Source organism: Lissotriton vulgaris, chromosome 4_1 (assembly GCF_964263255.1).
Source record: "Lissotriton vulgaris chromosome 4_1, aLisVul1.2, whole genome shotgun sequence".
NCBI classification, from domain to species: domain Eukaryota; kingdom Metazoa; phylum Chordata; class Amphibia; order Caudata; family Salamandridae; genus Lissotriton; species Lissotriton vulgaris.
In genome coordinates this window covers 367344574-367359772 of record NC_141691.1, presented here as the reverse complement: position 1 = coordinate 367359772, position 15199 = coordinate 367344574, and the positions used below count along the sequence as shown (strand labels likewise).

The following is a 15199-nucleotide window of genomic DNA, read 5'->3' as shown; positions in this document are numbered from 1 at the left end:
CCAATTTGTTTTCCACTGTTGGTTTAATCTTTATATTGGTACTTCCAGCATGGATCACCCAACAAGTGTTTTGTCTTTAGAGACTTTTTCAAGGCTGGAATGTAAATATAGTACATGTTGTTTTTTTCCCATACAAAGATGGTGGTGAACGTACAAATATTTGCTAGTTGATTTTCTTGCCAAAACTAGCAGCCACTTTTATAGAGTTACATGCCGTAATTTTTTAACCAGTTTCATATTAAGAAATACTATTGGGTTCATTCCAGAACGTGTGAATATCCTTAAAGTAAGAGAAAAAGAAAAAGCACAGGTATTGTTCTCTTAACCCAAAGTTTGACCGAAAGGAAAATGGTCTGAAAGACACCACTTATAGCAAGATCAATCCTTCACCAAAAGTCTTGTCAAAGGACGTATAAGTGATTCCGCCCAGTTATTGTACAATAGTGGTTTAAATAAAAACCCACCAGTTCTATATTTCTTATCTAGATGTTCTTCTCACTATGTGACACCCGGACCAGTATTACTAGACCAAAACTCCAGCCAAACTGCCACAACCCGGACTCGCATTATGGTGTGACCCAAGGAACTCTAGTACATTATTTCCATGACAACGCGGAGTATTATCCCAAGCTATTTTACCCGCCCTGATGAAGCCCTAGGCCGGATGGGCATGTAAAGGGGTGAAACTTGTGTTTTCTGTTCCTTCTCACTCACTTTGATGGACAGAGTGCCTATACTATTATAAACATCTTACAAAAAAACAGACCGTTATTGGAATTTTTTCCAGAAAAGAACAGATGAAGCAAATCTTGCCAGACAAACCTGTTGAACCTCTATAAAATGTGCACTAGTTGCCGCTGACACAGCATCCCGTGGCATTAATACCAGCATATTGCTACGCCGCCATGCTTGGCTTCGAATCTCCGGATTCAAGCAAGAGGTACAGTCAGCTATACTAAACCAGCCTTTTGACCAACAACATCTTTTTGGACCAAATGTAGATTCTTCATTAGAAAAATTAGGAAAGGGACAGAAACTGCCAAATCTGTGGGAGCCCTATAACTACCCTCTAACAGAGGCTCTTTCATCGCTCCTTTTATAGGGGTGGCCCCAAAACAATGTCATCAGAGAATACCTCCTCTACTTACAAAAAACAAAATCAACCTGTCTCCTCCCGAGGATACTATCGAGGAAGATATAGAGGAAACAACAATAGGGGAAAAGGCAAAAATAATTCCACCCGCCCTTCCCCTGCAACCAAGCAGTGACTTCCCCCGCTGCCCCCGACCATTTAATTTCTGTTGGGGGACGCCTATCATAGTTCCTACCTGTCTGGAATTCCATTACAACAGACAAGTGGTTAAGACAAATTATCCAGTATGGGTATTACCTGAAACTCACTGGTACACCACCAAACATTCCTCCCAGAGAACACCCAATGTCCTCACAACATCTCACCCTTCTCAAACAAGAGGTTCTCTCCCTGTTACAAAAACATGCAATAGAACCATTCCCTTTGCATCATCGAGGCACAGGAGTGTATTCACTGTACCGTCTAATCCCAAAAAAGGATAGCTCTCTCAGACCAATTCTGGACCTAAGGCCATTAAATTTATACATTCAGTCAGACCACTTCCACATGGTCACTCTCCAACAGGTACGCCCACTACCTCAACAAGGCGACTTTCTGTCCACTCTGGACTTAAAGGACTCTTAATTTCATATTCCCATTTTGTGGTAGCCATTTCTACCAATTCAAAGTTCTCCCATTCGGGGAGACCACAGCACCCAGAGTCTGTAGCAAGTCCTCTGCAATAGTGGCGGCACACTTACGAAGACAACATATTCAAGTGTTCCCTTACCTGGACAACTGGCTCTTAAAAGCTAAGTCACACAGCAGCTGTGTTTAACACTGTTGGACCTAGAGTTGCCAGGTCACATAGGGTAGCCTGGCCTAGAGTAAGGCAGTCAGTTCCCAGAAACACAAGTGTAAAGTTTGCACACCACCCAGCAGTAACTCAATGCAATTCCACTAAAAAATGACACTACACCAATCTTTGTGGAAAAATACGAGCTGTTTTATAAAAATATTTTTGTTAGCTTTTCTCTCTTCTCTGTAGATTTACAATTAAATACACTGTACAATTTTATCAGTTCTTTCCACACATATCCAGTAACATCAGGAAAACCAGTTCAGTAGTGATTAATCTTTTTACAGTGAATTATTCTAGGAAACACTTTCTCAACCTTCAGCTATAGCACCTCCTACAGCAATAGATTGCCCACCCAAGCTGAGGTTTTCTGGTTACACCAAAAGAACAATCCCAATCTTTAATACTTAACCCACTCCAGCCTACTACTTTGGGAATGTCCAGGTCATAGGGCCCTGGAAGGTTACCTTTCTACCCACTGTGTGGCACCTTTCTCACATTAGGTGAGTAACCCCAGGATTTCAGTTATCAAATGCAATAATATAAACAGCTCTGTTATAACTTGTTCATAAGTTAGCACAGGATGAAGTCAACGATTCTTCCTTCCCTCCTCCTCTGTAAGAGAATCCCACAATATACTTCAACTCTCAACTTTATTATCCTCAGTATCTCAGTTCACTTCTCCAGCACTGTGGTGACTCCCTGCTATACTTAATCCTCTGAGCTTCTAACCCAGAAGGCTTTTCAAACGGTCTTCCTTCACTCTATCAGGGCTAGTCATAAAGGTATTCAGGGAATAAGGGAGTGTGAGGGAGCTCCTCCAGTTAATCCCGAGATAGAGGGGCATGAGAGAACTCCTTCCTGGCTTCCCGGCTGATTCCCCAGTCACTCTTCAATCTCCCCCCTTTCCTCCACCTTACTTGGAGCCTGAGCAGAGCAAGACGCGGAAACAGACCTCCAGCTCTCTCCTCCCAGCAGCTCCTCTCTCGGTAATCGGGACCTGCGCACTTATGCCAGCACCGAGAGGAGGCCGGTCTGAGGCTGCCGGTGTTTCAGTCACCCGCGCGATCCTCGCTGCTCTCTCTTCGATCGTGCCGCGGCACAGGCGCGGGTGAGCAGTGTCTCCGCTAAGCGCCGCCTCACTCACTCGGTTGTCCGCTAACCGCTCCTGGGCCTGCGCGAAGATCAGCGCTTCGCCGGCTCACTCCACTGACAGCCGCACTACTGGGCCTGCGCAAGGATCAGCGCTCCCTTGCTCATGCGCCTAGCCCGGCAGCACCTTCACCGTCACTCGCCTCCGCTCCAGAGGCTCCTCAGCAGCGCAGGGCGTTGCAACTCGCTCCGGTCTTCTCCTTTGGGATACCGGTAAGGTGATCTAGCGAGAGGAAATGGGGGGTGGGGGTTCCCCAGACAGCAGCTAGGAAAGTGGGGGTCAGAGGGGCTCAAGGGGCCAACAGCAATTGCCGAACCGATTCCTTCAGATAATAAAGTCTGACGAGAGGGTTTGGTCAGGGGCAGGAGGGGAAACGTCTTTACGAAGAGGTTGTCTATCTCTCTGACAAACTAACTACTTCTTGCGCGTCCACCTCCCCACACCACTGCCTATCTCCTCCAACTCACTGGACTGCACAAAATGGCTACCTGGCCCTGCCCTTTTATAGTCTGTCCACTCAGGGTCCAGTAGGGTCCAGAAGGTTCTGGAAGGACTCTGTTATCCTATGGGGCCTTCTCAGGGGTTGGCAGTTATGGCAGTTAATAGCCACCATTTTGTAGGTCTGAATGAATTCTAGTCAGAAAAGGCACCTAGGCCTGAGGTAAAAGACTATAAGGGCAAAAGAGCATCTATCCCCCAGGACAACACCATAAAAATCTAGTGGACACAAAAAGATAAAAAAGGTATGACGGGCAAAACGGGGACAAAATAAAAATTTAATAGGAGGGGCTACGCAAAAGGCGAGACAGGTCTAACACGCGTCCCCCACAGCTGAAAGTGGGGAGAGCTACCCAACCCCTTGGGAGTCCTCATCACTAAGGCGGAAATACCTAGAGAGACCGTCTGCATTGGCGTGGTCCACTCCAGGCCGATGTTCCACCCGGAAGTCCTTTCCCTGTAGGGAGATGGACCATCTCAACAACTTGGGGTTTTCCCCCTTCATTTGCATCAGCCAACGAAGGGGTCGATGGTCAGGCTGAACCAGGAAGTGCGAACCAAACAAGTATGGCCGTAACTTCTTCAGAGCCCACACCACCGCAAAAGCCTCACGCTCAATTGCACTCCACTTCTGTTCCCGGGGAAGCAGTCTCCTGGATAGGAAAACTACAGGCTGATCCAGACCCTCTTCATTAAGTTGCGATAACACTGCCCCAATGCCATGTTCTGATGCATCTGTCTAGACAATGAACTCCTTGGAGAAGTCTGGGGCCCTCAGGACCGGAGCTGCACACATTGCCTGCTTCAATTTTTCAAAGGCTTGCTGACAAGCCTCTGTCCAAACTACCCGTCGAGGTTGTTTCTTTGAGGTAAGCTCTGTGAGGGGCGCTACAATAGTGCCATACCCCTTCACAAAGCGACGGTATTAACCTGTGAGGTCCAGGAAAGCTCGGACCTCAGTCTGGGTCTTGGGGGGTTCCCAGGCCATGATTGCCTCAATCTTTGCCTGGAGGGGCTGCACTGTTCCCCTACCCACCAAGTGGCCTAGGTACACAACCGACCCCTGCCCAATCTGACATTTGCTGGCTTTGATTGTCAAACCAGCTTGTTTCAGGGCCTGGAGAACTGCTTGCAAATGTTGCAAATGGCCCTCCCAACTGCTGCTGAAGACAGCAATGTCATCCAGGTAAGCAGCGGAGAAACCCTCCATTCCGGAGAGGACCCGATTCACCAGCCGCTGAAAAGTGGCAGGGGCATTCTTGAGCCCAAAGGGCATCACACAAAATTGGAAGTGTCCCTCAGGCGTGGAGAAGGCTGACCTTTCCTTTGCTCCATCTGTCAGGGAAATCTGCCAGTACCCTGAAGTGAGGTCAACGGTACTCAAGTATTGGGCAGCTCCCAACCAGTCAATTAATTAATCCGCCCTAGGGATCGGATGAGCATCAGTTTTGGTAACTGAGTTCAGTCCCCGGTAATCCACACAGAACCTCAGTTCTGGAGTGGTGCCTGGTGAAGCTGCTTTTGGCACTAGAACAACCGGACTGGACCAGGGGCTACTGGAAGGTTCTATAACTCCAAGCGCCAGCATCTTGGTAACCTCACCATGGATGCTAGCCTTCACCTTGTCGGACAGCCGGTAGGTCTTTGACTTCACTGGTGGGCTGTCCCCTGTGTCCACGTCATGGGTACACAGGTGAGTTCTTCCCGGGACAAGGGAGAACAACGTAGAGTACTGTTCCAGTATCTGGCGGCAGTCCTCCCGCTGTTCAGGAGTTAGGGATGGGGAGAGAATCACTCCCTCCACCGACCCATCTTTTTCCTGAGACGAGAACAAGTCTGGGAGAGGTTCGCTTTCTGCTTCCTCTCGCCCATCAGTCACCATCATCAAGATGACCTCGGGCCTCTCATGGTGGGGTTTGAGGCGGTTAGCATGTAGCACCCGTAGGGGCTGTCGAGGGGTCTTAAGGTCCACCAGGTATGTGGCCTTACCCTTCTTTTCTAACACCTCAAAGGGGCCTGTCCAGCGATCCTGGAGGGCACTTAGCTCTCCAGGCTCCATCACCCACACTTTCTGGCCAGGCTCCAACTCCACCGGGTGAGCGTTGTGGTCATACCACTCTTTCATTACTGCCTGGCTGGCCTCCAAGTTGTCAGAAGCTTGCTTCCACAACTTCGCCATTTGGCTCCTGAAGGCCACCATGTAGCTCACCACATCCTGGGGCGGTTTCCTGGGAGACTTTTCCCATCCATCCTTCACCAGGCCGAGAGGACCGCGTACAGGGTGCCCATACAGAAGCTCAAAGGGGCTGAAGCTCACTCCCTTCTGGGGCACTTCCCTGTAGGAGAATAGCAAACAGGGTAGGAGGACGTCCCACTTCCTCCGCAGGCTTTCAGGCAGACTTCTGATCATGCCCTTCAAGGTCTTGTTGAACCTTTCTACCAGTCCATTTGACTGGGGGTGATAAGGAGTGGTGAACCGGTAGGTCACTCCACACTCCTTCCACATTGCCCGCATGTATGCTGACATGAAGTTTTTCCCCCTGTCGGACACAACTTCTTTGGGGAAACCCACTCGGGTGAAGATCCCCATCAGGGCCCTAGCCACTACAGGTGCAGTAACAGTCCTCAGAGGAATTGCCTCTGGGTACCGTGTGGCGTGATCCACCAGAACCAGGATAAACCTGTGACCAGCCGTTGTTGGTGGATCCAATGGCCCCACAATGTCGATGCCCACCCTTTCAAAGGGAGTGCTAACGACAGGAAGTGGTTCCAGGGGAGCTTTCAGCTTCACTCCTGTTTTCCCACTGGCTTGGCAGGATACACATGTCTGACAGTAGGTGTCAGACGCCACTTTCATCTGAGGCCAGTAAAAGTGGGGGACAAGCCGAGCAAAGGTCTTGTCCTGACCTACGTGTCCTGCCAAGGGTATTTCGTGAGCCAATTCCAGCAGAAAGGCTCTGTACCGTTGAGGGACTACCAAGGCCCTTGATGAACCAGGTAAGGGTACCTTGGGTTCACTGTAGAGGAGTCCGTCCTCCCAGTAAATGTGGTAGTGTCCCGCAACGTTCCCTGCTGCCTGGGCTTCGGCCTGTTACCTCAGTCCCTCAAGGGTAGGGCACTCCTTCTGACCCTTACAGAACTCTTCCATGGTAGGCCCTCCCTCCACATGCCACTCAGCAGGGATGGGTAGGTCCTCCAGCGAGACTACTTCCCCCTCCACGGACTCCTGGTCCACCACCGCAGGTGGCCGATCTGTCACATGGGGTGTGGAAGCCGAAGCAGGCTTCTCCTGTCTTCGGGTCTGTCCCTTTTTGGCAGCGGGTTGGGCCATTGTTCCAGGCTCCAACCCAGGCGAACTCCCTCTCCGGGCAGTCGCAGACCTTGTACTTACACAGGCCCAGTCAGGTGTACCCAGCATCTGAGTGCGTCCGGTATTCCACCTCTCTCCAAGCATTCTGCTCCATGTCATTCCCCAGCAGACAATCAACTGGCACGGCAAGCTTACGGCAACTCTAAGTGAACCTGCAACCCCTTCCCACTCAAAAGGAACCTCGGCCACAGGGTAGTGGCCCATTCTGCCGTCAGCCATCGTGGCGGGGTGAAGTACATTGGGAATCACCTGCTCTGGAGACACCAGTTGACTTCTCACCATAGTCATACTGGCTCCTGTATCTCTCAGAGCCTCCCCTCTCTGGCCATTGATGATGATCCATTGCCCATACTTGGTAGTATTTGGTGGCACCTGGATCTTAGGAACCATCTCCCAAACTCCCAGGGACACTAAGGTGACACCCGCCCACTCACCCCCCTTATCTAAGGGCAACTCCTCCCCAAGCGCTACACTAGCTACCCCTGGGGCTTTTCCTCCGGTGGGAGGGGGTGGTCTCTTTGGGCTTTTGACATCTCCTTTATAATGTCCCACACCACCACACTCGAAGCAGTGGACAACCCTTGGCTGCTGGCCACGATGAGGGTTTCTGGGCGGGTTAGCCTTAGGGGTGAAACCTGTTCCCTTTCCCTGGAAATTGTTTTGGGGACCTTTAGAGAACTCCCGCTTTTTATCTCCCCCCTCCTTCTTCTGAGGGGCGCCCTGTCCGGCCCTTTGGGAATCCCCTCCAGTCCCCTTTGAGGACACCCGGGTACTTGCCCAGATGTCCGCCTCCTCTGCAAGCTTCCGGGGGTTGGTCAGCTTGCTGTCCACCAGGTGTTGGCGCAGCTCGGGAAAACATTTCTCGAGTAGATGCTCTTTAAGAAAAAGGTCATAAAACCCCTCATAGTCCTTTACCTCACTGCCCTGTACCCAGCCCTCCAATGCCTTCCTCGCATAGTCCAGGAAATCCACCCAGTTCTGGGTGCTAAACTTGTGGCTCCCCCTGAACTTTTGGCGATACTTTTCCGGGATTAGCCCAAACTTTCTGATCAATGCTAACTTCATGGTGGGGTAGTTGGTCCGCTCCTCCGGTTCTAAGGCTAACAAGGTGTCCCGACCAGTAGGAGGCATATATTTGTACAACCCACCCCCCCAGTGCTTCTCCTGGATTCCATGGGCTCTTAGGGAGACCTCATAGGCAGCCAGCCATTTGGAATATAGTCCCTCTGACTATAGCTGGCAACTATGTCCTTAGGCAGGTAGGGTCTGGACTCCCTGGTTGGTTCTCTGGTTTCGCTGCCACCATTTGGAGTAGGAGAGGGTCCTAGTTGCAGGACCTGGAGTTCTAGCTCTTTTAGTTTAAACTCATGTGCCATCCTCCGTTCTTCCCTCTCCTGTTCTAGCCTGGCCAACTCCCATTTCAGTTGCCTTTTTTCCCTCCTGTCTGTGAGTTCCGCTTCGGTCAAGCTTCCTCCGGAGACACTACTGCCCATCCTAGAGTAGGTCATTGGTCCTGGGAGTAGGTTTCCCACCTCAGGATGGAACAATCCCTCTACCTCTATGACCGTGTCCCGGTCTGTCCCCTCATCCTCCTCCTTCCCCTCTCTATGTGCTTCCACCCAAGCCCTCAAACTGGTCTGGAGTTCCCCCTTCTTGGCACCATGCTTAAAGAACACTGCCATTTGTTGACAAAAATCCTTAAGCTGGGCCACAGAATAAGTGTCCAGTTCTTCCAATGCAAATTCCATTTTGCTAAAGGCAATTTAGTGACAAACACACAAAAAGAGTAGTTTTTCAAGGGGGCAATCTGAAGCTACCTCCACCCCACCACCAGGAATGAATTTGGAAAAAGCAAAAGTAAAAATTAGGAAGTCCGCCAGGAGAAAACTCCTGGTGTAGGTCAGTGGATTACACTTAGTTACTGCAGAGTAGTCGCAACCACAGTTCTCATCCCACCGCTAGACACCAATATGTTGGACTTAGAGTTGCCAGGTCACATAGGGTAGCCTGGCCTAGGGTAAGGCAGTCAGTTCCCAGAAACACAAGTGTAAAGTTTGCACACCACCCAGCAGTAACTCAATGCAATTCCACTCAAAAATGACACTACAGCAATCTTTGTGGAAAAATACGAGCTGTTTTATAAAAATATTTTTGTTAGCTTTTCTCTCTTCTCTGTAGATTTACAATTAAATACACTGTACAATTTTATCAGTTCTTTCCACACATATCCAGTAACATCAGGAGAACCCAGTTCAGTAGTGATTAATCTTTTTACAGTGAATTATTCTAGGAAACACTTTCTCAACCTTCAGCTATAGCACCTCCTACAGCAATAGATTGCCCACCCAAGCTGAGGTTTTCTGGTTACACCAAAAGAACAATCCCAATCTTTAACACTTAACCCATTCCAGCCTACTACTTTGGGAATGTCCAGGTCATAGGGCCCTGGAAGGTTACCTTTCTACCCACTGTGTGGCACCTTTCTCACATTAGGTGAGTAACCCCAGGATTTCAGTTATCAAATGCAATAATATAAACCGCTCTGTTATAACTTGTTCATAAGTTAGCACAGGATGAAGTCAACGATTCTTCTTCCCCTCCTCCTCTGTAAGAGAATCCCGCAATATACTTCAAATCTCAACTTTATTATTCTCAGTATCTCAGTTCACTTCTCCAGCACTGTGGTGACTCCCTGCTATACTTAATCCTCTGAGCTTCTAACTCAGAAGGCTTTTCAAACGGTCTTTCTTCACTCTATCAGGGCTAGTCATTAAGGTATTCAGGGAATAAGGGAGTGTGAGGGAGCTCCTCCAGTTAATCCCGAGATAGAGGGGCGTGAGAGAACTCCTTCCTGGCTTCCCGGCTGATTCCCCAGTCACTCTTCAATCTCCCCCCCTTTCCTTCACCTTACTTGGGGCCTGAGCAGCGCAAGACGCGGAACCAGACCTCCAGCTCTTTCCTCCCAGCAGCTCCTCTCTCGGTAATCGGGACCTGCGCACTTATGCCAGCACCGAGAGGAGGCCGGTCTGAGGCTGCCGGTGTTTCAGTCACCCGCGCGATCCTCGCTGCTCTCTCTTCGATCGTGCCGCGGCACAGGCGCGGGTGAGCAGTGTCTCCGCTAAGCGCCGCCTCACTCACTCGGTTGTCCGCTTACCGCTCCTGGGCCTGCGCGGAGATCTGCGCTTCGCCGGCTCACTCCACTGACAGCCGCACTACTGGGCCTGTGCAAGGATCAGCGCTCCCTTGCTCTTGCGCCTAGCCCGGCAGCACCTTCACAGTCACTCGCCTCCGCTCCAGAGGCTCCTCAGCAGCGCAGGGCGTTGCAACTCGCTCCGGTCTTCTCCTTTGGGATACCGGTAAGGTGATCTAGCGAGAGGAAATGGGGGGGGGGGGTTCCCCAGACAGCAGCTAGGAAAGTGGGGGTCAGAGGGGCTCAAGGGGCCAACAGCAATTGCCGAACCGATTCCCTCAGATAATAAAGTCTGACGAGAGGGTTTGGTCAGGGGCAAGAGGGGGGAACGTCTTCACGAAGAGGTTGTCTATCTCTCTGACAAACTAACTACTTCTTGCGCGTCCACCTCCCCACACCACTGCCTCTCTCCTCCAACTCACTGGACTGCACAAAATGGCTACCTGGCCCCAGCCCTTTTATAGTCTGTCCACTCAGGGTCCAGTATGGTCCAGAAGGTTCTGGAAGGACTCTGTTATCCTATGGGGCCTTCTCAGGGGTTGGCAGTTATGGCAGTTAATAGCCACCATTTTTGTAGGTCTGAGTGAATTCTAGTCAGAAAGGCACCTAGGCCTGAGGTAAAAGACTATAAGGGCAAAAGAGCATCTATCTCCCAGGACAACACCATAAAAATCTAGTGGACACAAAAAGATAAAAAGGTATGAGGGGAAAAAAGGGGACAAAATAAATAATTAATAGGAGGGGCTACGCAAAAGGCCAGACAGGTCTAACAAACACACATACAAAACAATCCAATTGCTTCATGATTTGGGATTCATAGTTAACCTCTCCAAATCCCATCTCCAACGGTCCACAACACAACAGTATCTAGGAGCTACAACAAACACTTCAAAAGCTCTAGCATATCCCAACCCAGTCAGAATAAGCACCATGCAAGCCCTCATATCAAAATTTCAGCCTCAACACTCATTACCAGCTCGAGTGTTCATGCAGTTAATCGGGATGATGGCCTCTTGCATTTTCATCGTCCCTTACGCAAGACTCCAGATGCGTCCCTTACAGGAGTTTTGGCACGTCAGTGGAACCAGGCGCAAGGCCAGCTAACGGATATGGTGTTGGTGGACAGCCAAAACATCGCTCTCTGCAGCGGTGGAACACTCAAAACCTTTCCAAAGGGCGACCATCTTCTGTCATAAGTGCAGCCCACGCCCTTGGGCACATTCCTTTATATTCGGCTTAGACAGGGGATGCGGTCTATAGTTCCTGATTTTCCCCATGAACAAGTATGCCTCCTCCCACTACATACCATGTTGGGTTCCACGTATGGGAAACATCTTGTCAGGTTTATACAACAGTATACGTGTACATAAGGCAGGGATAGTAAGTAGGTCCCGGGCGCATTGGAGTGAAGACCTAGGGCGGGAGCTTTCTGATGAGCAATGGCGATACTGCTGTATGCAAACGGTGCAAATCTCGTCTAGAAGCAGGCTGCAAATTATACATTATAATTATCTGCATAGATTATATTATAAGCCGGTGAAGAAAATGTGGTTCAAATTGGTAGACACAAATAGGTGCCTAAGGTGTAAGCAGCCAGGAGCAGGCTTTCTTCATTTAGCATGGGAGTGACCGACCATACAGGAATACTGGGAGCAAGTACAACAGCACTAGGCGCTATGACTGGTAGTGTCTTGGCAAGAGACCCGCTGCTAACATTGCTGGGATATACAGCACAGATACCTACAATGTATAGAATGTTCGTAGCTATATCACTGCTACTGGCCAAACGGAGGGTGGCATGCAGATGGGGTAGGGGTCGTGCCCCGAAATTTAAGGAATGGCTGGCGGATTTAACCTATTGTCAGGACTATGTATGCTGAACTGCTGCCAATGGCTTCCAGGCCCAGAGATATTTGGGGGCCTCTGCAGGAATATCTTATGTTACAGGGCGCTGCAGAAACTGATGACGAGCCATGTGATGATGTGTGAACTCTTACATTCATGTGTGTCAAGACTGCAGGCCCTGGAATCTGTCCACGTATGGACCTCATATTGCTTTGTGCCTCCTGCTGTAATCTTCGAGGGGAGAATTGTAGGGGTTCGGATGTGCATTTGCATTGTATGATATCTGTCTGACATGTTGTGCATGGACGATTGACGTAGGAGACTTTACGGTAATTGGATGATGTATCACTGTGACACTTACACATGACTTATTGTGAAATTGTCTTGAAAATTGAAAAATAAAGTAAAAAAAAAAATCTAACACTGGCATCAGTGTGGGTTTATTATGTTGAGGAGTTTGATACCAAACTCCTTAGTATTTAGTAAAGGCATCATGGAGCTGTGATCTTCGTAATGACAAACTCCCAGCCCATGTAGTTGATACGGCTCCACTGTACTTACAATGTCTGTGAAAGGCACAGACACTGAAGGGGAACATTGCTCTGGCAGCTATGCCCTCACCTCTGGTATAGTTGACCTTACTTTAGGGCTGTGAGGCGAACAAGAGGGGTCACGTTCCTATGCCACAGGCAGTGATTGGTGGGCATGGCACACAGAGATGTGTGCCATGCCGTCTCTGAAGTTTTGTGTGCACCAAAATACACAGTCTGCAATGGCAGGGTGTGTGTGTTTAGTGAGGGGTCTCTGAGGGTGTCACAATACATGCTACAGTCCTTAGAAACCCTCCCTGGTGACAAGGCCTTCTGTACCACTGGTAACCTTTACAAGCGACTTACATGTGAACCAGAGGTGTGATGATTGTGAAAACAAAGGTATAGTTTTGGGAAAGAACACAGGCACTGGGAACCTGATTGGCAGGGACCCAGTGCACACATATGAGCCGCGCCATTTCCAAGGCATGATTTGCACGTTGACTTATCAAGTGCATCCAGACTTGTTATACTCAAGCTAAAAGGTTCCTGCCCGCACGCCCCAGACTTCGTTCTACTCAGAAGAAATGGCCTACTGTGGCTTTTTTGGGTGACATTCCACTAGCTGACATCTGTAAGGCAGCTACCTGGCCCACTCCTTACACCTTGGCTAAGCATTAATGTGCTCCAGACAACAAGCATGGGTTGGCCAAGGTGTCCCACGCACACTGTTTCAGTCTTTTGCAATATTCACAGGCTGAGACACCACTTTGGGAGGACAGCCTACGAGGCACAGCATGTATATATACCTAAAGCTACAGGTGCCACAAGCCGAAAATGTTACCCTTTAAGCATTTATTTTGGCATTTAGGTGCTGTAAATTTATAGGCATCCACCCTCATCCCTGGATGCCTGTGGTTGTTGCAGATACTCTTTCTTCTTTTTTACCCAACATTGGTCCTTTCGACTTTGCATGGTCATTGTTTACTGCATCTCTATGCTCCATCTTCAGTCACGCCCTCTGTGCGAGAAAAAACAATCTAATAATGGAGCCTATGCCCAAGCGTATTGCCACTGATGGACGGAGTAACCTGGTCCCGTGACACAGAAACTTCTTTTGAAGAAAAACAAATTGTACACGTCCGAGCCCAACACTAGATGGCAGAGGTATGCAGCGCATGTGAATCTTTAGCACTGCATGCCACAAACAGTTACTTACAGGGTAAGTAACATTTTCCTTTTCAGTTGTCGTGTTCTGTATACTTGAATATTCCATTCTATTTATGTTTTGTTGCAAACGTTGTGAACCTTGCACAGCGCACTGACGTCTTTTGGGTCAAAGTTCATGCTTTGCAAATCCCCAAAGCGTTTATAAATATATAGATTGTGACACTGCTAGTCATTGCTTTTCGTTGCTCCTCCAGGTTTAGTATTTTATCTCATTTTGAAAATACTTGTAATGTCACTTATGCTGCAACTCATATTTGCTCATTTTGTCTTGCTTATTCTCCTTGCTTATGTAGCTGCAAATTCAATATTTGTAATTGTTTTACTATCTTTAATTTTAAGGGGAAGAATGGACCCTTCAAAGAGTGTTACATGGGACATCTAAAGCAGTACAAGCAGACTAAACTCTCTCCTTCTACAAAATATGCATTTAGATTAGCTGCTAAAAATGATATTGGAATGAGGTACAGACTACCTTTTTTTCATTGTTCAGATATCTTTCTACATTGTCCATATCAATGTTCATTGTTGCTCTGGCAAACAGAACTCTAATTACTCAGTAGTATTACGTTATGACTGTGTTAGTAAGGTTTTGTTCAGCATAATTGGGAGAAAGTGCACAGGTTCCCTGCCAACCAGGTCACCTGTGACAGAGCCATTTCCCTAAAAACTGTACCATGATTGGCAACTTCAGACCCCTTGTAAGTGACTAGTAATTGGTACCATGGCACCTAGGGCATTGGGATTGAAGAGGGTCCCCTAGTGACGTCTCACCAAGGCCCTGCAAACTGCCACTTCAGTCTGCATGCCTTGGCGCAGAGAAAAACGATAGTCGACATGGCACACTGCCTGTGTGTCATGCCAAGCAGAACTGCCTACGGTATAGGTAATTCACCCCTCTAGAAGGCCTTACATGCCCTTGGGCATGGTGCACTATGTAAGAAGCTGGGTCTCTGTTGCAGTAACCCCCCCCACACACTTTTTACCAGACTACTGATGCCCTTTTGACTTGATGTTCACTGGGTCCCTGCCAATCAGGTTCCCAGGGCCTGTGTCCTTTCCTCAAAACTAACCCAAACCCAATTTCCAACTCTGGCCACAGGTCAGCACCTTGTAATTGGTACAAAAGGTACCCAGGGCACTTCGACCAGGGAAGACCTCTAAGGGCTGCAGTACTTATTGTGCCACCCTTAGAGGCCCTGTACAAATACACATACACACACTGCCGTTGCAGGCTGCTTGTCTTGGTGCAGAACACAGTGAAGAGTCAACATAGCACACATCCCTGTGTGCCATACCTACAACCCACTGCCCTGGCATAGATCATTCACCCCTTTAGCTGGTTGCACTATACCAGTGGTGAGGGTACTTGTGCACGAGCCATGTACCCCTACAGTGTCTAAATCCATTCTTAGACATTGTAAGTGCATTGCTGCCATTAAGAGTATATGGTGC

General features: G+C 48.9%; 1 protein-coding gene across 1 annotated transcript in view; it reads left to right on the top strand.

Annotated features, from left to right (window-relative positions):
* The window catches only part of LOC147718758 (fibronectin type-III domain-containing protein 3a-like), a 417154-nt gene that overhangs the window by 193917 nt on the left and 208038 nt on the right, over window positions 1–15199 (top strand). The window contains exon 13 of the mRNA XM_086918744.1: window positions 14087–14208. Within this exon, the coding sequence (XP_086774870.1) occupies window positions 14087–14208 (122 nt within the window). The remainder of the gene's footprint in view (window positions 1–14086; window positions 14209–15199) is intronic.